Below are 21,335 nucleotides of genomic sequence, written 5' to 3' on the forward strand. Positions count from 1 at the left end.
CTCCCCGTGGTCCTAAACTTGTGGTGGGTTATAATTCAGCTCATTTTAAACATCTAAAGCCCATCTAAAAACACCACTAGAGACCCAAAGCATTCCTTAAAAGGGTGAAAAATTAAATTTAAGCTTATTTTCCAAATCCTAGATCAACTGAAGGATCTCCTCCTGATAGATATTCTGCCCAGCAAGCATGGAGTCATTTTGAGGGGGAGAATCTGGTGGTGACAAGGCATTTTAATGCATAATGCAGTTGCACAGAATAATAGAATTTTGATGTAGTGCTCCAGCATTGGTTGCTAAATCTGCTACATCTGATCCATGGAGAGAATGCTAAAATATGTGCAGGTGATAAAGTGTTTGTAGCAACTTCTGTCTGGAGAGAACTGTTGGGTGTTTCGATACTGCAAGGTTTTTAAAGCAAAAATTAAAAATTAGGATTCTTAATGATTTCTGTTTTTCTCCTCCCTTCCCCTCAATGATTTCTTTCATTGCATGTTTCAGAGTCCAAAGGTCCCAGCAGAGGTAATGCATTAGGTCCACCTAATGAGTGGGATAATAATTTTTATCTCACTATAAAGTTGATTTTGCTCACTCACACGCTTTCATTTCCTGCTTTGAAGATGCTGCTGGTGGTGCCTCATTTGCATAGCACAGAGCAAACGAGTTTTTTCCATTGAAATGCTGTCATTAATGCAGTGTGAACTGGTACAAAGCAGAGAACTTTTCTCCTTGGGTGCATCTGATGGGTTCTTACAGAGCTGGAGCTGTTCAGTGCCATCTCTCACAGATTTTTTGGACAGGGTGAAGTCGTTGCAGAAATAACTCCCTCTCAGCTGAAAAAAAATAGACATGAAAGCAAGCAAATATCTAAATATCTGCCAGTGAATATTAGCCTGGAGATGGGATAAACATTGAGACTTTCTCTCAAATCTTGCTCAGCCTTTATGGCTTTTGTAGTTCAGTGTGAGCAACTCTTGATTTCTCTGAACAAATGACTTTATAATAATAACTGAGCCAATGGAAAACATGCTTTTCCTTAGTTTTGTGGTAGTGCTCTCAGAGGAATGACCCCGTTTCCCAAGCTTTGGTTAGCTGGAATTGTTGGCAGTGGTTTGCATGAGGTTTTGCAGCTCTTGGCCGTGGCTGTAGTTGCTGCCAGAGACTCTGTGCTGCAGGAATGTGGAGCTGAGGTGGTGGAGCTGCTCCCCTTGCTTGCAGTGAGCTTCAATCCAAGGCACTTGTTCCTCAGGACATGGAGATGGGACCTCCCCGGCTGGGAATTCCTGGTTTTCAAGGGATCTCTGGTTCCAGGCCACGTTGGGCAGGGCTTGGCACAGCCTGGCTTTTAGTGGAAGTGTCCCTGCCCATGGCAGAAAGGGGAATTTAAATTTGGTGATCTTTAAACCCTCCCAACCCAAACTTATTTTGTCATGCCACGATCCAGTTTCAATAAGATAAGCAAAAGCTTTTGTAATCCCAGTGAAACATTTAACAAATCCTTAAATGTCCCTGTAGCACCTGGACATCACAGAGCTCACTGGTGAGATCAGTCCTGTCCAGTTTAGCATAAAGGACCTGAGAAGAGCTTGACAGGCTGAGTTTTGGTTAAGCTGGATGTCTTTGTCCCTTGGTGAGAAATTTGGTGGCAAAGAAGTCTTCTCCAGCAGTCATGGATTGTTATTTTATTGTCATTTTACCAGGAATTGGCTGTTGTTTATTATAATAAGCCAATCCCAAACAGTGATTTAATGTATCACAGGAAAAAGCAGTCACAGGACAGTAACAACACCTGAACTGGGTGCAGAATATTTTGCACATTCCACAATATTCCTTTTCTTAACTTTTATTCCATTTCTTTATTTCTCTCTCCAATTATTGTTCCTTGCATCCCTGCTGCCTTTACCATGGATTTTTAGCTTTGTGGAAAGGGCTCCTGAGTCTCATTCATTCCTCTATGTCAAGCACCATCCATGCTGGTAAAATTTGGGATTTGCTCCATTCTCCATCACTCAGAAGAGCCAGGACTCATTCCCCTGTTAAAAAAAAAAATAAAAAATAATATTCTTGAGTTGAAATAAGCATTAAAGATGGTGTCAACGCAACTACAACAGGCAGCTCAGGAATTTGAAGATTTAAGGCATGCATTAATCTTGGCAGTAAAAACATGGATGGGAGGTCACATCCTCCTGAAGAGCTGGAAAAGTTCTTCTCCAGGACTGGAGCAGAGGTGTGGGATTGGCACATTTTGGGGAATAAAGCACCTTAAAGAGTCTCCCAGTGTGCTGAGAGCACAGAGGTTCCAGGGAGCAGGATGGCTCACACTGAGCTCTGCATTCCTGGGAATTTTTAATTTCTGAATTTACTTCAGAAGAGTTTTATGGACTTTCATGTTGTCAGCAGGACTGACCTGAACCTCTAGGTTCTGTCTGCCTGCTTAAATGAGAAAAAGGCAATTTTTACTCCTGTTGTCACTGCAGATGTGGGGAGAGTGAGATGAGTTTGATTTCTCCTTGCACATCAAGTGGTGCAGGAGTATTGAGTATCTTAGTCTTGATATCAGATACAGGGGGTGAATTTTCATGTTCAAGGGGGCTTTTGTTGGAAATTTATTTTAATTTAATTCAATTTAATTCAGAATTTAAAAACTGAGTTGACTAAACTGGATTAATCAGAGGCACAATGAATGGAAGGCATCTCTGAGGTGTTTCACAGATCAGACTAAATCACATATCAATGAAAAATATCACGAGTTGCTCTTAAAACACCTCTGATAAAAGCATTTTGTCTTGGACAGTTGTCCTTCCTTTCCCAAAGGCCCAGGATTTGTTGCTCAAACTCCAAGTAAGACAAGATGATGTCATTAAACCTTCAGGTTTTTCTGGGAACCAGAGTTTTTTTCAGCAAATTGTGAATTGAACTTGAATAATCCTGCTGTTCATGAGAACAAGTGCCTTTTGTCCCAGCTGTGTGTCCCAGCTGTTTGCTTGTGTCCCAGTGCTCCATGGTCACCTTTTCCCAAACCTTTTCTGAACTGCTGAAATAATAAAAACACAAGAATTATTCATTTCTCTTACCCAGTGGCTGCATTTTAATGGTCTGTCAACTTCAAGGAAAGATTTGTCAGGTAAAGCCTGAGATGACTTAGGTAGTGATCATCCCTACCTGCCCTAAAGGTTTTGTGCATGAAATAAATCCCCTGGGGTTTTTCATGGAGGATGTGTGGAAGAAGGGAAGGCAGAGGAGAAGAAGGAGAAGGTTTTATAAAAATAAACCATTTATAAACAGCATTAAAACACATCAAGGGACGTGCATTCTTCTGGTGGCTACTTGGATTTGTTAAATTAAATCACTTGACCTCTGTTTGGTCACTTGGCAGAGAGCAAATATATTCATGAAATGATGACTCCTCTGGGCAAATGATTTATAAGTTTCCTCTCTTTCTCTCACCACCCTTCTTGAGAGAGAAGAGATTCACAGCACTTAAAAAATTATAATAAGAATAAACTTAAAACTTGTAGTGGTGCACAAAACAACACAGGGGAGTGCTGGATGACATCCAGATAGAAAACCTGGAAACTTCATCAAGTTAATATAGTTTATGATTATTTTTATTTTAGTGAGATTGACATGGGTTATCTTTCAACCCAGTTTAGTAAAATCATTCATGAATTTCCTTTTCCCTCTGCAGAGTAGCTGACACTTCAGTTGTCTGTGGTATTTTCTTTTCCAAATGTTTCTGCACCTGTTGCCCTGACTAACCTAATTTTGATGGTTTGTTGTCATCTCAGAGCTGAGGGTCCCAAATCTGACCTTCAGGCTAAAACTGATCACTCCAAAGCAAATGCAATTCAAAAACCCGACATGCCTTAAGTAAACAACCACACAAATCCTTTTCTCATTCCTGTTCCCAGGACCTTCATTTTATTTCTCCTGGCAAAATACTTAAAATTACATAGAAAATGTGGTCATCTAGTATCAAAGCTGAAGCAAAATTCCTAAAAGATGCTATAAAAAAAAGCCTTTTCCTACAGAAAAAGTCACCAAATGCTGCCATTCTTTCTGTGCAGGATGAATATTCTGAAAGGATTCTGCTAGCTCTTACCTACTCCATTTTTTCAGCATTCCCCAAACAGGGCTAGAAAGTCAAGATATTGCTTGAAACCATTTTGCTCTTGGAACAGTCAGTGAAGGGCACTTCTGACTCAACAGATCATGACTCAGAAAATTATTTAGTTGCTCTTTACCTGCACTGAGTCCCTGTTGTAGTAAGCTACAAAACTCTTGAGTATTTGTAATATTCTTTCTGTTTCTTCTTTTTCTGTGGCCTCCAGGAGCACTTGGGCTTGGTTCAAGATGTGGCACCTTGATCCATCTGTCTTTTTAAGTGGATCACTGTCCCAAGATCCAAAAGGATCACTAATCAAGCTTTATATTCTCCAAAAATGAAGCTTTCAGATGCTTTTCACTCTTCCATAGCTCTTTTTCCTAATCCAGTGCCAACATCAACCAGGCTGATGGCAGACTAAGCCAGGAGGCAACAAAACCAAGATTTCAAGATTATTTTGATTCTTGTGCTATTTGGTCTGAGTCTTCTATTTTTTTATTAATCTCTGCACATGATAAGGCAAGCTGAGAGAAATCTGCACTAACAGAAACATGAAAGCCAAAAAAAAAAAAAAAATTAAAAATAAGAGTTTGGGGATGAGGAATAGGAAAAAAGCATTTTGTGGAATTTTCCAGCCTCAGACATGACTCTTGGATGTGTGTAAGACATAAATGAGTTGCAGGTCAAAGATGATGCTGGAATTGGAGGTTTAAAAGCATGGGCAGAGCAGGAAGCTTCCAAGAAGGGTTTAAACACCAAAGTCCTCAAAACCAGCAGATTAACAAACTCCTGCTGGCCTCCATCAGCTTCACTTCCAGGATGATGCCTCAGTGACCTCAGACACCCATCAGTTATCCCAAATTTGTCTTCCCAGTTATCCCAAATTTGTCTTCCCAGCTGCAGCACCCGGAGCAGGAGGGCTGAGGACAGGTCCTGCTCTGCCCAAGTGAGGTTACTTGCTATTCAAAGCAGGAGCAGCTTCCCTGGGACTGACTTATAGATCCAGATGGAAATGATTCTTGCCCTGGGCTGCTCACCGTGACCTTCAACCCAGTGGAGAAATCTATTCCTCCTATCCTGGCTTATTTATTATTTGTGAAACATTCATGACTTCAAGTTCCAGTTAAGATTAGTTTGGCTGCCTGTCATTATTTTTATGTTCAAGGTCAGATTAATTCCTTGCATCCAGCAGTGGGGAGCTTCTTGAAAAAGCACATTTTCCCCCTCTTCCTCCAGGAAAAAATACACTAAAGTTACGGTCTAGGATGCAGCAGGTCCTTCCATCCCTTGTAACTCCTGCACCTTTTTACTGTGAAAGTATTTCTCTTCCTGTTATGTCTTTCAAAACACAAGCAAAATTCAGGTGTACAATAAAATCCAGATTTTGCACCAACTACAGCACAACTCTTCACCAAAAAAAAAAAGGGATTAAATTTCAGTTTTTATCAGGGATTAGACTTCAGTGGTTTTTTGGCTGCACCATCCTGTCCTTGCAACCTCTGATTGTGGAAAGGTGAAGCTTTGCAAGCTCATCCTGAGAACATTTTGCCACCTGAACAGGACAGCACTTTCCCACAAGACCCTGAGACTTCTTGAAGAGTCTTAGCCTGGACTTTTTTGACCCATAGGCTCATAAATGGGTACTGAGTTGCCTTCAGGTCTTCTATAAATTATCAAAATCAGAAGGAGCTGCTTTGGCAGTTTGATTTTGCATGTGTGCCTCCCTCAGACATTTTCAGGACAACCCTGTGGAATTTTGGTTTCCCTTCCAGCTCTGCACACTCAGTTTGGTGAAGCAAAACCAAGCCCTGTCCTGCATCCACATGAAACTTCAGCAGAGCCACACCCTGGCCAGTCACTTGGAGTAATCACTGCAGGCAAATTTATAAATTATTTTGCCTAGCAAGATAGAAGAATTAATAAAAAATGGATTTGGACACACAGATTCTTGACACTCAAGTGCTGCTGTGAAACAGTGACCTGGGGTTTCTCTCTGTCTTTGTCACTGAGCTGATTTCTGGCTGTGAGGTTGAGAGGAAAGTTCCAAAACCACAGTGGACCTTTGTAAAAGCGAGAGAAATGACCTCTGGTGTGTGGGATCCATGGGAAAACCCAACCAGAGAGCCCTGGGATCTTGGGAAGGCAAAGGAGCTGCTCTTTTCTCTGTCTCTGTTTCTTCCTCATCTGCATCAGGGCTGAAAATAACGTTGTTTGATCTTCAAAACCCTAACCTGTCCTCATCTTCTTTGCCCTTCTGTCCACAGCTTGGATATTCCAACTTTCTCTTTCCCAGAAAACTTTGCAGTGCCACAGTTGCTTCCTCTTGATCTGTTTAACTCCTTCTCCAAGCACAAACATCCAGCCTTTAGGTCTTGTATTTCTTGTCTTGTTTAAAGCTCTGTCCTCACCCTTTTTCCTGGCTCTGCTTCCACTTCTCCTGAGTAGTTACACAAAATATTCAGGAATTTTGGGCAGACAGCACCGTATTATTTTCACCTGGTTGTAACTTCCACAACACAGCAGCACAAGTGAGTGAAATATTACAGCTGTGAGGTCTAGAAATAAAAATAAACTTTTTCTGTGCCTTTGTGCTGAGGGTGCTCATCTTTGCAGGGCTGGGTGTGCCAACTAAAAGCACCTGTGGGGAAGGGTCTTTCCTCAGCTCTGGCACTCTGAGCTTGGCAGAGGGGCTGTGCAGGATTGCTGTGCTCCTGCTCTTGTGCTAGCTTGGAAAAAAAAACTCTTTTTTTTTTTTTCCCCTCTAGGGTCGATGGGAGAGTCAGCAAGATGTGTCCCAAGGTGCCACAAACTCCAGTAGAGGCATTAGTCCATCTCGTACCTCCCTGCCAGGCTCTGGGCAGCAGAACCACTCCCCTGATGCAGGTAAGGCTCTTCTTTAACTCACAAAATTCCCCATATCCAGGTAAGGCTCTTCTTCAGCTCAGAAAGCTCCCCTGGTCCAGGTAAGGGTCCTCCTACAGCTCAGAAACTCCCCTGATCCAGGTGGGGCTCTTCTTCAGCTCACAAAACTCCTCTGATCAGGTAAGGCTCTTCTTCAGCTCAGAAAACTCCCCATATTCAGGTAGGGCTTTTCTTCAGCTCTGAAAGCTCCCCTGATCCAGGTAGGGCTCTTCTTTAGCTCAGAAAATTCCCCTGATCCAGGTAGGGTTTTCTTCAGCTCAATAAACTGCCCTGATCCTGGTAGGGCTCCTCTTTATGTCACAAAACTCCCCTGATCCAGGTAGGGCTCTTCTTTAGCTCACAAAACTGCTGATTTAGGTAAGGGTCCTCCTACAGCTCACAAAACTCCCCTGATCCAGATAAGGTTCTTCTTTATGTCACAAAACTCCCCTCATCCAGGTAGGGCTCTTCTTCAGCTTAGAAAACTCCCCTGATCCAGGTAAAGCTCAGGAAACTTCCCAAATGTGGGATAAAGTCACTGCTAAATAAAGTCCCAGCTCCTGAGTGTCACTACAAGTCAGAGAGTGCTTTACCTTGGCTAATTCTTTGACCACAGAAGTCATCTTAGAAAAGAAGTTTTAAAAGTTAAAGCTTAAGTTAAAACTTCTTTTAAAAAGAAGCTTTTAAATTTTTTTATAGGGGGTTTTAGGTCAGCATTGGGGTTTTTTCCTCCCTTTCTCCAAAGAATAATTCTTTTCATGTATGAATATTTTGTTTTTCCAACAGGTATTGGTAGCCTGGCTGCTTCCTACCTGAATCCTGTCAAGTCCTTGGTGCCTCAGATGCCGAAGCTGCTCAAGTCCCTGTTCCCTGTGAGAGATGAGAAGAAGGGCAGGCAGAGCTCTCCCCTTGCACAGCAGGTAAGGCATTAAATCACCCACAAAATCCAATATTGGTGAGTGCTGCTGGCCTTGCTGGCAGGGAGATGTTTTAGAAAAGTTGTTGCAGAGCAAACCAAGATTTCATCCATTTCCCCTCCATCCTGTCCAGGGCTGGTGGAGCTGCTGGAACTTATTGACACTCACTCAGCCCACTTGGCTTTTTCCAAGTGCCAGCTCCACTCCCAGGGTGATTTATGGGCCTCCCACTCGCAGCAACAATGGTAAAATTTATGAAGGGCACTTAGTGTTGTTTGTGTATTGCCAGGAGGAAAATGTAATTCTATTTTTAATTCCTTATTTCATATCCCCACCCCTCACCCCAGCTCGTGTCACCTTTTACATCTTTCCCTGTGTACTTGGGGCAGTTGCTTTTGTTCATTTTTATCTTTTCCACATGTCAGGGAAGCATTTGATTTCCTTTTTTTCCTTTTGGATGTTGTGCTGAAAGCTCCCACCTGCTCCAGATGTGGCTGCTGTGCTCTGAGCAGAAGTTGATGCACAGTCAAGCTCGCTGGAAAAACACTTTTGTCTTTTAAAAAAAACCACCAGATGAAATAGAGAATCCCATTATAAATCATATAATCTCCTTTATTTATGAGGAATATTTATTTATAAAGGAATATTTCCCTCTAGAGTAAATTTTGAAGGTTTAACAAACTGTTTTGAAGATGAATCTGGAGCCAGATCTGGTGTGAAAGTTTTTGGGATTCCATTCTGTCCGTGCTGGCTCTGCTCTCACCCTCTTCCTTTGCCTGGAGTTCTGGAAGCTCATCTCTTATTAACTCAGACTTTTCTTCACCTCTTGCCATGCAGGCAAACATTTTAAAGAATATCTTCCTCCAAACAATCCCTAAAATCCTTTTTTTTTTTTTTTTTTTTTGTGGATGAATCCAGATCTTTTGTTTGCTACAACAAAACTTGCTGTTACAAGAACATCCCAGGAAGCTGTTTTGGCATAATAGAAATACAGTAAAATATTAAATAGATAGAGCAAAAATAAATCTACTAACACTTAAATATTTTTAAAAGAAATTCCTGGCACATGTAGCACAAATAAGAACGAGGCAGTTTTAAAATATTCTTAGCTTGATTGGGGATTCATTTTACATTTTAATCTCACCTTTTGCTGGGTGCTGAGGCTGGAATTGTACAAGCCCCCTCATCTATGAACTGTAGAGAATTAAAATGAAGGTGGTGACTTTCTTTAAAGGTATTTGGGTATGGAAAGATGCAAATAGGTGCTCTTACAATTGCAGTGAGAGCCTTTCACACCTTCTTGAATCCTCAGTGAATCAGTGAGAGCTGAGAGGAGAAACAAGGCCTAATTTCCTGCCTCTAGTCTAACCACCTGTTCCCACTCCTTTCCTGTTCAAGATCAGTCCTGGATGATTTGTCTAGAAATCAAGTTTTAAACTACAGAGACATCTCTTTAATGAGATTCTAGTTTATGTTATGGATTATTATGGAAAGTCAACCAGGTCATGAAATCAACAATTTTTAATAAGAGGGGAAATGCTATTAATGCTTTGGTTTTTTTTTTTAAATAAGGAGGAGTAGGTGATGTTTCAGTGGTTGCACTGGAGAGCAGCCCAGGGTTTCCATGACCAGTGGGTCTGTGTAATGTAATGAAATGTTAGAATTATTCTCTACTTTCAGGTTTTGCAATGGAACAAATCAGCTGTACCTCCCTGGTTTGAGAGGTTTTACAAATTCCTTGCAGCTCTATCCATAGGGAAATGGGGCTTCTTCACTGCTGTCAGCAATGCCAGGGAATTGTGGAATTTCCTGAGGTGGAGAGATCCACAGGGACCATTGATCCAAGCCCTGGCCCTGCACAGACACCCCAAAAGTCCCATCTTGTCCCCGAGAGCTTTGTCCAAACACTCCTGGAGCTCTGGCAGCTTTGGGAATGTCACATTCCCTGGGGAGCTCTTCCAGTGCCCCAACACCCTCTGGGGAGAAACCTTATCCTAATCCCACCCTAAGGAAAGCTGCACAGAAGAGAGAATAAAAAAAAAACAGAAAGAATTGCCCCAGAATCAGCTCCAGCTTCTTCTGTGCAGCACAAAAAATGAAGAGCTGCCTTTACAGCAAACCTGGCTTTTGAAGATCATCCATATCCCATCCCATAATTTCCAGTGCTGCCTCTTTCTAATGGCCTGAGGATGCAAATGTGGGCAGAGGGGCTGAGCTGGGGGTGGTGATGGGTGGCTGAGGGACACGGGGGGACATGGGGGGCTCAGGGGGTCACCCCAGGCAGGCAGGAGCTGCTGTGGAGCTGGAGAAACTGTGCCACGGAGGGGACACCAAAATTTACCCCTGATAATTTTTCTGAAATCTTTCTGAGCCTCAGGGAATACAGAACAGCACCTCCAGAGCTGTGGGAGAAGGAAATTTCAGTGCACAGTGGCAGGGGAGATAAATGAATGTACAAGGTGGGAGAAAAACCTGTAAGGGAGAGGCACAGCCTGAAGGACTTTTTTGGCTCTAATTGCAAAGGAATCTGACCCTTAACTGGGAACTGCTGGAGTTTTGTTGCTGTAAACAACAATTTGGGAGAGCAAAGTTCAGGAATTGAAATGACAGATGGGATGGAAGGATCTGAATCTTCATTTTCTGGGCTGGGAGCTGAGATATGAGGAGATTCAGGTTGGATTTTGGGAAAAGGTTCTTCCCCCAGAGGGTGTTTGGGCTCTGGAACAGCTCCCCAGGGAATGGTGTCATTCCCAAGGCTGCCAGAGCTCCAGGAGGGTTTGGACAACGCTCTGAGGGGTGCACAGGGTGGGATTGTTGGGGTCTCTGTGCCAGGGGTGGCACTGAGTGATCCCTGTGGGTCCCTGCCAGCTGAGGGTATTCCATGATCCCATGAAAAGCAAATTTCAAATTTCACCAGGACTATTCCAAGTGGGTGTGGTACCAAATCTCTGATCCTGTGCTGGTGAAAAAGGAGATCAGTCCTGATCAGTAATTATAAAAATACACTTTAAAAAATAATTTTAGCAGCTTTTTATTTCAGTCCTGCCCATTGCTTGGAGCAGCATCAGCATTAAAGTGGGCAAGCCTACCCAAAATTCCCTTTACAAAGTGATCTCCCCTTGTTTAGAGTGGTTGCTTGTGCTTCAAAAAAAAAAAAAAAAAAAAGCAGAGACATCCCAGTCAATTCATCCCACCTCCTGCCAGCTGAGGATATTCTGTGATTCCATGAAAAGCAAATTTCCAAGGTGCAGGACTGAACCTTTTCCCAGGTTTGGAGTTGAAGTTAAGTTCACCATGACTGTTCCAAATGGGTGTGGTACCAAATCTCTGATCCTGTGCTGGTAAAAAAGGAGATCAGTTCTCATCAGTAATTATAAAAATTTCACTTTAAAAATTATTTTAGCAGCTTTTTATTTCATAAAATAAAATTGTTTGGAGGAGCATCAACATTAAAGTGGGTGAGCCCACCCAAAGTTACCTTTACAAAGTGATCTCCCCTTGTTTAGAGTGGTTGCTTGTGCTTCAAAAACAAAAAAAAAAAGGCAGAGACATCCCAGTCAAGGTGGTGGCAGTGAACAAAATTGCTGTCTTTGACCTTCTGCTGCAAGTTTAGTAACTAATCTGGAGAATAATGAACCGCAATTAATGAAATCTGCTCTCGTATTCAAGTGTGTTTCTCAGACAGCACATAAAATAATTGAAAGAACTTCCTGCTCTCTAATTAGTTAGATTGAATTAATTTGGCATAATAGGATTCTTTATGTAACTTGCAGAATGGCTTCCGATGAAGCTGTTTATGTACCTAAAAGATTGGGTTCTGATGAAGCTGTTTATATACTTTAAAGTTAGAAAATGCCTCTTTTCTCCTTTATCTGGTGCCTTTGAATTAATTGCTGGTAGTCTGTAAATAATTAAAAAAAAAAATTCAACAATTTAAAGCTTTCTAGATGGCTGGAATTGCTTTTTATTTTCCCAGCCTATTCTTGAAAAAGCTGAGAACCACAGAGTGCAAGATTTGGAGCCCTCTGACCCTCCCTGCTGATGGGGAGAAGCTTAAAATCCTTGTTTAAAATATGCAGGTGGAGGGAGAAGCAGAGTTTCATCTGCCTGTGCTTAATTATATTATGTAGGAATTGAAACTCCTCTTTTTTATTCACATGCTGAGGCTTTCCCAGTGTGCACCAAGCAGAATTCCTCTTCTTTTCCCTTTTGACCCCGTGGCTTTCCAGGAACTGTGTAATCACATTTCAGGGCATCACTGGGTGCTGACATTAAAAATTTACACATTAAATTCCAGTTTCTGGGGGTTTTGGAATTGCTGTGGCAGAAGGAAATTCCTGTGGCCCATTTGGTGAGTGGATTTTGGTCACCTTCCTCTCCAAGAATCTTTTTGGATGCTCAGATGTCTTGAGAGAGAGAGATCTTGAGTCACAGATTTACTTAAAATAAAACAAAAAGAGATAAACTCTTCGAATTTCCATAAAATTCATTTTTGCTTTATGGTGTAGCCACATGGAGAGGGCAGCTGTCACTTCTTTCCCTTCCACCTTCTGATGCAGGCATAGAAATTAATCTTAAAAACTAATGAAATGCAGTTAATGAAAGGCTTTCTAAATAGACAAAACCCTTTTCTGGCAGTCCATTAAAAAATAACAGTTTCATGGATGGGCCTGGTGCACAGTATAATTGCTAGAACTGACATTCCTTAATCAAATGTAAATAATGTGGCCTCAGAGAACCTTCTTTAACATCTTGAAGGCTTTTTTTCCTTCAGAGTTCCAAGTGAAAAAATCATTTGGATGCTGCAGTCAGCAGAGCTCGTGTGTCTCCTTGTGACTCAGTTGTTGGTGTTTTGATTTCTTTCTGAGCTCAGTTTTCCCTGTCATCCTCAAATACAAATAGTTTTTGATGAGAATGAGTGTGGAAAACTGGCTTTGGAAGTTTCAAACCACTCGAATTCCTTTGTAAACTAACTTAAAAATGGAGTATGAATTACTCTTTTAATCTGCCAGGACCTAGAAACGAAGTAATTGAGCTGCATAGGAAATGGTGTGGTTAATTTTGTATAAATTGTACTGGAAGTGGGGAATTCTGATGTCTTATTACAGGCTGAGACATTTCACACAGGGGCTGTGGAATAAGAGGGAGTTGTTTGGGTTAATATTTAAATACAGAGTGTGTTTAGAGAGGGAAATGAGCAAACACAAAAAAAACCCCAACAAATTAACTTGCACTGGATTTCACATCTCCCTGTGGAAGGTGGGAGATTCTATATTTGAGTGATTAATGACTTTGCAATCAATTTTAAAATAATTTTCAAGATGAATATTGTTGGGGCAGGGGCGTACCTTTTAAAAATGGAATCTTTTCTTTTGGGCTGTGTCCTAGGGAATTTGGAATTTTCCCTGCAGTCCCATGCACACCTTGTGGAAATATTTTATCCTGAGTGCTCCAAACTGATTTAAATCTCTGTTTAATGAATTTAAATCTCTGTATTGCTGCAGAAGTTCCCAGTAGCTGCTGTTAAATAGTGATGGGACCATGACAGTGTCAGTGGGAGGGTCCTTGGGCTCAGCCCCTCCTGTCTGGGGGTGGGAAAGCAAAAAGAGCAGTGGAAGTTCGGGATAAAATCCCTTTAGGATTGTATCAACCTTGGCTAAGCCATTCCTGGCATTCACAGGGCGATTCTTGGCTGCACTGGCCTGATTTGTTCTCTTAAATGCCACTGAACTTTCTGCATATTGGGTGTTAATGCTGAGGGATTTTCATCCAAGTGACACCAAATCAAAGGCTTTGCACTGAAGGCATCAGTCACTGCTGCCAGAGGCATTTCACAAAGTGCTTAATGACACAGAAATACCAAATGTGTTTTGCTGAGCTCTTTGAAGAGGTGGCCATTATATAGATGTGGAATATATGGGATAAAAAAATGTTCATTCAGGATTGATGTTGGTGTCTCTGTAACTGGGGAGTGACACACACATGCTTTTGCTCTTCAAGCTCACCAGTGAGGCAGGTTGGGCTCTGCTTTGGTCACCTCAGAGATGGTGCAAAGGGACCTCTCAGTGAGCACAAAATGTCAAAAAAAAAAATCTAAGATTGATAGAATCACCATGGAATCCTGGAATGGTTTGAGTTGGAAGGAACCCTGAAGCTCACCCCGCTCAGGTGAGACCCCGCCTGCAGAGCTGCCCCAGCCCTGGGACCAACAGCAGGAGGATGTGGAGATGCTGGAACAAGTCCAGAGGAGGCCACAGAGCTGCTCCAAGGGCTGGAGCCCCTCTGCTCTGGAGCCAGGCTGGGAGAGCTGGGAGTGCTCACCTGGAGAAGAGAAGGATCCAGGGAGAGCTCAGAGCCCCTTCCAGGGCCTAAAGGGGCTCCAGGAGAGCTGGAGAGGGAGTGGGGACAAGGGATGGAGGGACAGGACAAGGGACACCTTCCACCATCCCAGGTTGCTCCAAGCCCTGTCCAGGCTGGCCTTGGACACTTCCAGAGATCCAGGGGCAGCCACAGCTTCTCTGGGCAACCTCCCCACCCTCACAGGGAACAATTCCTTCCCAATATCCCACCCAAATCTTCACTTTTTTGGTTTGAAGCCATTTCCCCTTGTCCCCAGTCCCTCTCCACCTCTCCTGGAGCCCCTTTAGGCTCTGGAAGGGGCTCTGAGCTCTCCCTGGATCCTTCTCTTCTCCAGGTGAGCACCCCCAGCTGTCCCAGCCTTTATCCCAGGGTAGAGGGGCTCCAGCCCTCGGAGCATCTCTGTGGATTCCTCTGGACTTGTTCCAGCATCTCCACATCCTCCTGCTGTTGTCCCCAGGGCTGGGGCAGCTCTGCAGGTGGGGTCTCACCTGAAAAGGGCAGAATCCCCCCCTCTCCTCCCCTCCTTCCCAAAGTGTGGGACCATCCCATCCCTTGGGGGATTTCTGGGATGTGAGTGCACCCACCTGGGGCATGTGCAGCTTTTTGTGTCCTCATCACCTCCCTGCCCAGAGCAGCAGCTCTTAGGAGAAGACAATCAAAGATGCTTTAAAGGGAAAAGCTTTCATGTTCTCCCTCACCCTTGTGTTTTGTCAGCTTGGTTGAAGAAATTCTGACAGAATCCATCACTGTAAAAGGCTCCTGGATAAATAGATACATCAAGTTTAGCAGCCACTGCTTACAAACATTTAATGATAGAATTTGGCTCTGGATCCAGAAATATTTTTCATCCAGCAGTGTCTTCCCAGATAGTCCCAACACTTTGTTTTCAAATTCCGCAAGAAATTTGACTGCATTTCATCCCACAGGTCTGCTGTGGTGCCCTCTGAGGGGTTCCTGCCCTGCTGCTTCTTGTCAGCACCCCCCTCAGAATTCCTTTTTTCTCCCAGTTTTTCTAAGCTTTGCTTGGCAAATTTTCTGTAGTTTGGAGATCTGTCATCCTCTCAGGAGAACTTGATGAGGAGTGGTTAAAGCCTGATGGTTTCCTTTCTTGTGCTGTGTGATGCCAACTGGATTTTTAGATTTTTGTGGATTTGCAAGTTGTAAGACTGGAGGTTTTGGAGAGATAAAAAACCCAAACAAACATTTTATTTATTTGTTTTAAAAGGAGAAAACGGAATCAAATGAATTTATTTAGCTGCTTTAAGTACTTCTCCTTATTCTAACTCTGAGTGCTTATTTCTGGATAATAAGTCTGGACAAATTTTATAAAACCTAAGCTTTGCAGGGTTTCTTCACTGGTTTATTCTGAGAGATAAAAAACCCAGACAAACATTTTATTTATTTGTTTTAAAGAGATTCAAAGGAACTGATTTAAGTGCTTTCAATACTTCTCCTTATTCTAATTCTGAGTGCTTATTTCTGGATAATAAGGCTGGCCAAATTTTATAAAACTTAAACTTTTCACAGTTTCTTCATAGGTTTATTCTGATCCATCTGCTTGCTGGAGCCCCAGGTCCTGACCCAGTGAGGATCTCAAAATGCACAAACCTGTGCACCCCAAACAGAGCCAGTTTGCCCTGAGCCCTGTTCTAGTGGTGAATTTTCATTTAGCAGGTTTAGGAACAAGCAAAAAACCCTCCTCTCCTGCTTCCTTTTATTGAACTGAAGCTTTAATGTCTTTAAAAAATTTATTTGGTGACCCTCTTGGGGTTTTGTCCATTTTTTTGTCTTTTTATTTTCTACCTTGAAATATTTTGGTTTTTTAATGCCTGGCACAATCTCTGTATAAATAAAAGCTGTTCCTCTCTCCCATGTCTGTTCCTCTTGAGGGTAAGATCAGTCATGTCCCTGCTTTACTGGGCTCGGAAGGGATGCAAGAGAAGGTTCCTCACTCTTCAGCTGGAAGATTTCAGTGAAAATCAGAACTCAGCACAGAACTCAGCCTGTGTGTTTGTACAGAAGGAATCCTTGGGAAAAAAAATAAATAATAAAAGCAGGCAGCTCCCAAATTGTGTAATGTGTCTCCCTTAAGGAGCTCTGCCCCTCAGAGCCTGAACCTGCCCTTGCAGTGCATTATTTAACAGTGCTGAAGAGATTTTTCTGCCTTTTTCTCCTCTCTCCTTCTCTTCATGTTCCCTTTCCTGAGGTTCTCCACTGCTCTGGTGGCTCCTTCCCCTGCTGTGTGACAGCCCAAGCCAGCAGCATAACCTCAGATTTATATCAGTGTCACAATGTGCTGCTCTGCTCTCAGGAGAGGGATTATTTCAAATCTGCAACATAAAAACCTGAATGTGGAGCAAGTGAGGGCCATTCATTGTCAGTGCCAGGAGGAATGTCCTCCTGCAAAAGGGGATGCACAGACCTGGATTCTGCCGTCCTTTTTGTGTTAAAGCCAGTAATGCTCAGGTCCAAACAGAATTTAGAGACTGGAAAAGGAGAAAAAGTTCTGGAGATGAAACCATAGATCCTTAAGGTTGGAAAAAAGCCTTGAAGATCAAGTCCAGCACCACCCCCATGGTCAGGACCAGTTCATGTCCTCAGGTGCCACATCCAGGTGGTTTTGGAACATTTCCAGGGATCCAGGAGCAGCCACAACTTCTCTGGTTAACCTGTGCCAGGGCCTGCCCACCCTCACAGGGAACAATTCTATCCTAATATCTAACCTAAATCTTTTTTAGCTTAAAACCATCCCCTCTGCCTGTGTAAAAAGCCTCTCTCCCTCTTTTTTTTTTTTTTTAACAAACTCCATTTCAGCTACTGAAAGTTTAGTTTTCCATCCTTTCATGACAAAGCTTTGCTTAGGATCCCAAAATTTCAAACGCAAGCCTTAACATTTACCAGTTTGCCAATATTTCATCCTTTCATTGACTGATTCTCTTCATTTCCCTCCCCCCAGGCTGTCCCACGAATTATGGTTCAGCCAGCCAGTCTGGAGGCCAGTGCTGCAAGGATGAAACAGGTGAGCACATCCCAAGATGTGAGGATAAAGTTTTTAATTTCACCTGCCAGAGGTGGCCAAAGCTTCAGCTGTTTAAAACCTGTTGCACTTGTGCTGCTGCCTGGCTGTGAGACAGTGAAATTCTGCTGGGTGTTTCAGGTCCTGCTAAAACCTCCTCTCCTATTCCTGCTTCCACTTTGATATTTGAAAGCATTAGCAGATAATTAGCTGAAATTTAGCTGGTTTGCTGCTTTAAAAAGGAAAATTTCTAGGCTCTGACAGTGTCTATAAGCAGGATGTGGCTGTTCTAAGTGTGGAGCTTAATTCCCCATTTTTGCCATGATACCATGGAAAAACCCTTGCTAAGCTGGAGAGAAAATAGAACCTGTGATCTCCCATTTTCCAGCAGAACTTCAGTCTCCTGAGCAGCACATCAGCTTCCTCCCACTGTGCTTTTATTGTCTTAGAAAACTCTGTGTTATCCAAAGGGAAAATCCAGAGAAAGAGCAAAGCTCCTGAGTCCACATGGACACCACCCTTGCCATAGCAAAGTGAACAATATGGTTGATTTTGAAAAAAACCCTTTTTTTTAAATTACATTTTACTTAGCAAACCTTTGGTTCTGAAATTCTAGTAATCCAGTCAAATCCCCTTTTCTTCAAATGCTGCTTAAGTTTCCAGTGGAAAAGGCATTTTGGGAATAAGCTGAAAATCCTGTGGTTTGGGACACTAGATGGGAGAATCACAAAATTGTGAATAATAAACCAAAATGTTCACCTGAGACAGGATTTGTTCAAATCTTCCCTTTTCCAACCTCTTTTTCCACCCCCCTCTTCCTATTAGCACTCTCCCCCCTCCCTCCTTCCCAAAGAGATTTAGAGACATCCTAATCTTTTAGAGTACATGTGCTGGCAAAAGATATTGATCTATCAGATTTAGTAAACTTTACAGCCAAGAAATACATCACTGAAATGGGCTGTTAATCTCATGAGGTGCAGTTAATTTCATCCTCTGGAAGTGCAAGGTGCTGGTGGCTCTGAGGTGGGAATGGCATTTGGAAATGGGGACAGAAATGACACTTTAGGTGCAGGGGGATGATTTATCCACCCTGAGAGTTAAGCCAAATAACTGTGAGAGACTTATGGATCATGGCTGCTTCCCATTCCATATAAATCCTGCTGTTCAAACAGCAAATGACCACTCCTGTAATATAAATAATTCTTCAGTAAATATTGGGGAGTGTATTTCTTGGGGTTGACACTTCCCTTATTAATGGCAGGAGTGACTGACAATCCTCCCACGCCGGCAGGGCTGACTGGGGATCAGCTTCCATCGTCTGCCCATGGCAGCTACACAGGGATTTAGATAAGCTCAAAGCCTTGCTGCTTGCCAGAGCTCTGGGATCTGTGCTCTGAGCCCAGATATTTTGGATAACGCAGCCCCTCTCCCCCTGTGTTTCAGATGCACCAAGAGGAAGCAGCAAAGCAGGAAACGGTGGCGCAGACGCCTGAGGTGGACAAGAGCGTGGAGAAGACACCCAAAGTGCCTTTGCAGCAGCCCACAGGGGACACCCAGGCCCAGGAGTGCCAGGAGGGCCCTCCCAGCCCCCTGAGTGAAGCCTCCAGTGGGTATTTCTCCCACAGCGTCTCCACAGCCACCCTGTCCGAGGCCCTGGCAGCGGGAAGCGACGCTGGGGCTCAGCCGGGAGCTCCAACACCTGCAGGGAGTGACTGCCCTGCTCCTGCAGGGGCTCAGCTCCCTGCTGATGTGCAGGACAGGGCTCCTGAGAGCTCTGTGGCCACAAAGAGGGAGAGTCCCCCCACCTTCAGCCTTCCAAGTGCTCCCCACAAACAGAGGGACAGCCCTGAAGTGAATGGGAAGTCGTGCACTTCTCCTTGTCCCAGCGAGCAGGGCAGCGATGCCTCTGCAGCCACTGATGCAAAACCTCTTGTCTCTACCTCCACTCCAAAGGAGTCAATATCCAAACCATCAGTGGAGTCAGCCAGGAAAAAGGAAACATCCCCTGGGGCTTCAGAACTGGGGTTTCCCAAAGCTCATCCCGACCAGCCCAGCGCTGCTGCAGCCTCGCCCTTCAGAATCCAGAAGGTGAAAACCTCAGAGCTGAGATCCTTCACCAGCATGCTGGGATCAGACCCCACCAGTTCCCTGGGCACAGAAGAGCAGCAGGAAGGAGAAAAGAGCACCTCCAGTGCCCGTGGACTGAACCACAACGGCTCAGAGACAGCAGAGGAGAAACTGGAGGTGATTTCCGACTCAGAAGATGCCAATGAAATTCCTGAGTGGCTGAAAGAGGGAGAATATGTCACAGTTGGCACCAATAAGACGGGCACTGTCAGGTACATCGGGCCCACAGACTTCCAGGAAGGAACATGGGTTGGTGTGGAGCTGGATTTTCCTGCAGGTAAAGCATCCCCTGGGTCAGGTGGGAAGCAGCTGGTGTGTCCCAGCTGGCAGAGCTCATCCTAAAGCTGCTTTTTTGGGGGGTTTATTACCCTCTGGGGGGTCAATTGCTCATTGCAGGAGGCATTTTGAAAAGGGAAATGTAAAAGGTCTTCCCTGCTGTCATCTTTTTCCAAACCTTCTCTCATTCCCAACCCCTTTGAGATCCCAACCCAAACTATTCTGTGATCCCTGACTGCCCATTTTCAGTCATTTCTTTGGTTTCTCACACTGGAAGTAGGAATCAGGATTCCTTTTCCATGCAGTAGCTGCAGGACAAGCCTTGTGTCCATAGGATTCTTTCCTGGGCTTCTGCTGTGAGGATGAGGGTGTTCAAAGCACAACAGGAGTTGTGGGATTTAGCTCAAAGGGACATTTAGGCCAAATGAGTTGCAAAGTCTCTTAATAGGTATTAAGAGGTAATAGGATTTTATTTTAAAGTAAGCTGTGAAATTGCAGAAGACTATTTCTGTGTGTGTATATATAGAGTATATGTATATAGTGTGTATATATATATATATATAGTGTATATATATACACACACTATATATACACTCTATATAGATACAGATACAGATACAGATATAGATATAGATATAGATATAGATATAGATATAGATATAGATATAGATATAGATACATGTTATATGCACCCCTGTATATGTGAAAAGTAGTAGGAAATAATCATCCCCTGACCACCAGGTCATACAGAGAATTTGAGGTTTCTTCCACCATCTCATTTGTCATCCCTGCCTGACTTTTACCTGTACAGCTGTGGAATTCCCAGAATTTAGGGTTTCCAGGATTTTTTGGACATCCTCTCCAGGACTGGGGGAAGTCAGGGAGTGCCAGTGGAAAATCCAGGAGTGGTGCAGTGAGAAAATTTGGGTTACCCAGGGCATGAAAAACTCCTTATTCCAATCCTCTCAGCCAAGTGCAGCATTCCCAGGCTGGGTGGTGAATCAGCACATCCCAAGCTCCTCCCTGCTGCACATTTGGGGTTGGAGCAGTTCATCCACTGTTTAACACTGTCCAGGATCCAGAAATCCCAAATCTCTCTGTACCCTCCATGTCCTCATCAGAACTGAACTGGGCAGTGACTTCCCAGCTGCTTTCAGAAAACTCTCTGGAGTTTTCCATCCTGGAAAGCAAACTGAAGCTCTTGATCCTTTTGCAAGCTATAGTAGTTCCTCAGTCCTGGGTTTGTGCCTCGTTTAAAAAAATATATATTTACAGATTCATTTCAATTTTGGAAGGTCACCTTCCCTCTGTCAGGCTGCTCCAGTGCTGATTCTGTAACATCCCAGTAAGCAGCAGCTTCCATGGAAAAGTCAGGAGATTTTTGGCCTGCTGAGGACTCAGCTGCTGATGTTGCTGGAAATTTTTTCCCCCCCTTCTGTTTCCACAAGGAACAAGACCCTGATTTGTTGGAACATGGCACATCTGGAACTTCCTTTGGGGATGGTGGTCACAGAGTGGTGTCTTTGTCACACTGCAAACAGGGATAGAACTCCAGGGACATGGAAATCCAAGTCCTGGCCACGTGAGGGTCCCAACGTGCTGATGGTGGAAGGAGGAAGGAAACACCCCAAAAGCC

The 21,335-nt window shown here is 43.5% G+C and overlaps 1 protein-coding gene across 4 annotated transcripts in view; it reads left to right on the forward strand.

The window, feature by feature from the left end:
- KIF13B (kinesin family member 13B) overlaps positions 1–21,335 on the forward strand; it is a 125,947-nt gene that overhangs the window by 99,467 nt on the left and 5,145 nt on the right. For 2 of the 4 annotated variants that reach the window (XM_064709950.1, XM_064709952.1), the window contains exons 36-40: positions 499–519; positions 6,868–6,985; positions 7,790–7,923; positions 17,237–17,299; positions 18,740–19,700. In XM_064709950.1, the coding sequence (XP_064566020.1) occupies positions 499–519; positions 6,868–6,985; positions 7,790–7,923; positions 17,237–17,299; positions 18,740–19,700 (1,297 nt within the window). The remainder of the gene's footprint in view (positions 1–498; positions 520–6,867; positions 6,986–7,789; positions 7,924–17,236; positions 17,300–18,739; positions 19,701–21,335) is intronic. The other 2 variants (XM_064709953.1, XM_064709954.1) reach the window with 1 other exon arrangement.

Source organism: Zonotrichia leucophrys, chromosome 3 (assembly GCF_028769735.1).
Source record: "Zonotrichia leucophrys gambelii isolate GWCS_2022_RI chromosome 3, RI_Zleu_2.0, whole genome shotgun sequence".
NCBI lineage: Eukaryota > Metazoa > Chordata > Aves > Passeriformes > Passerellidae > Zonotrichia > Zonotrichia leucophrys.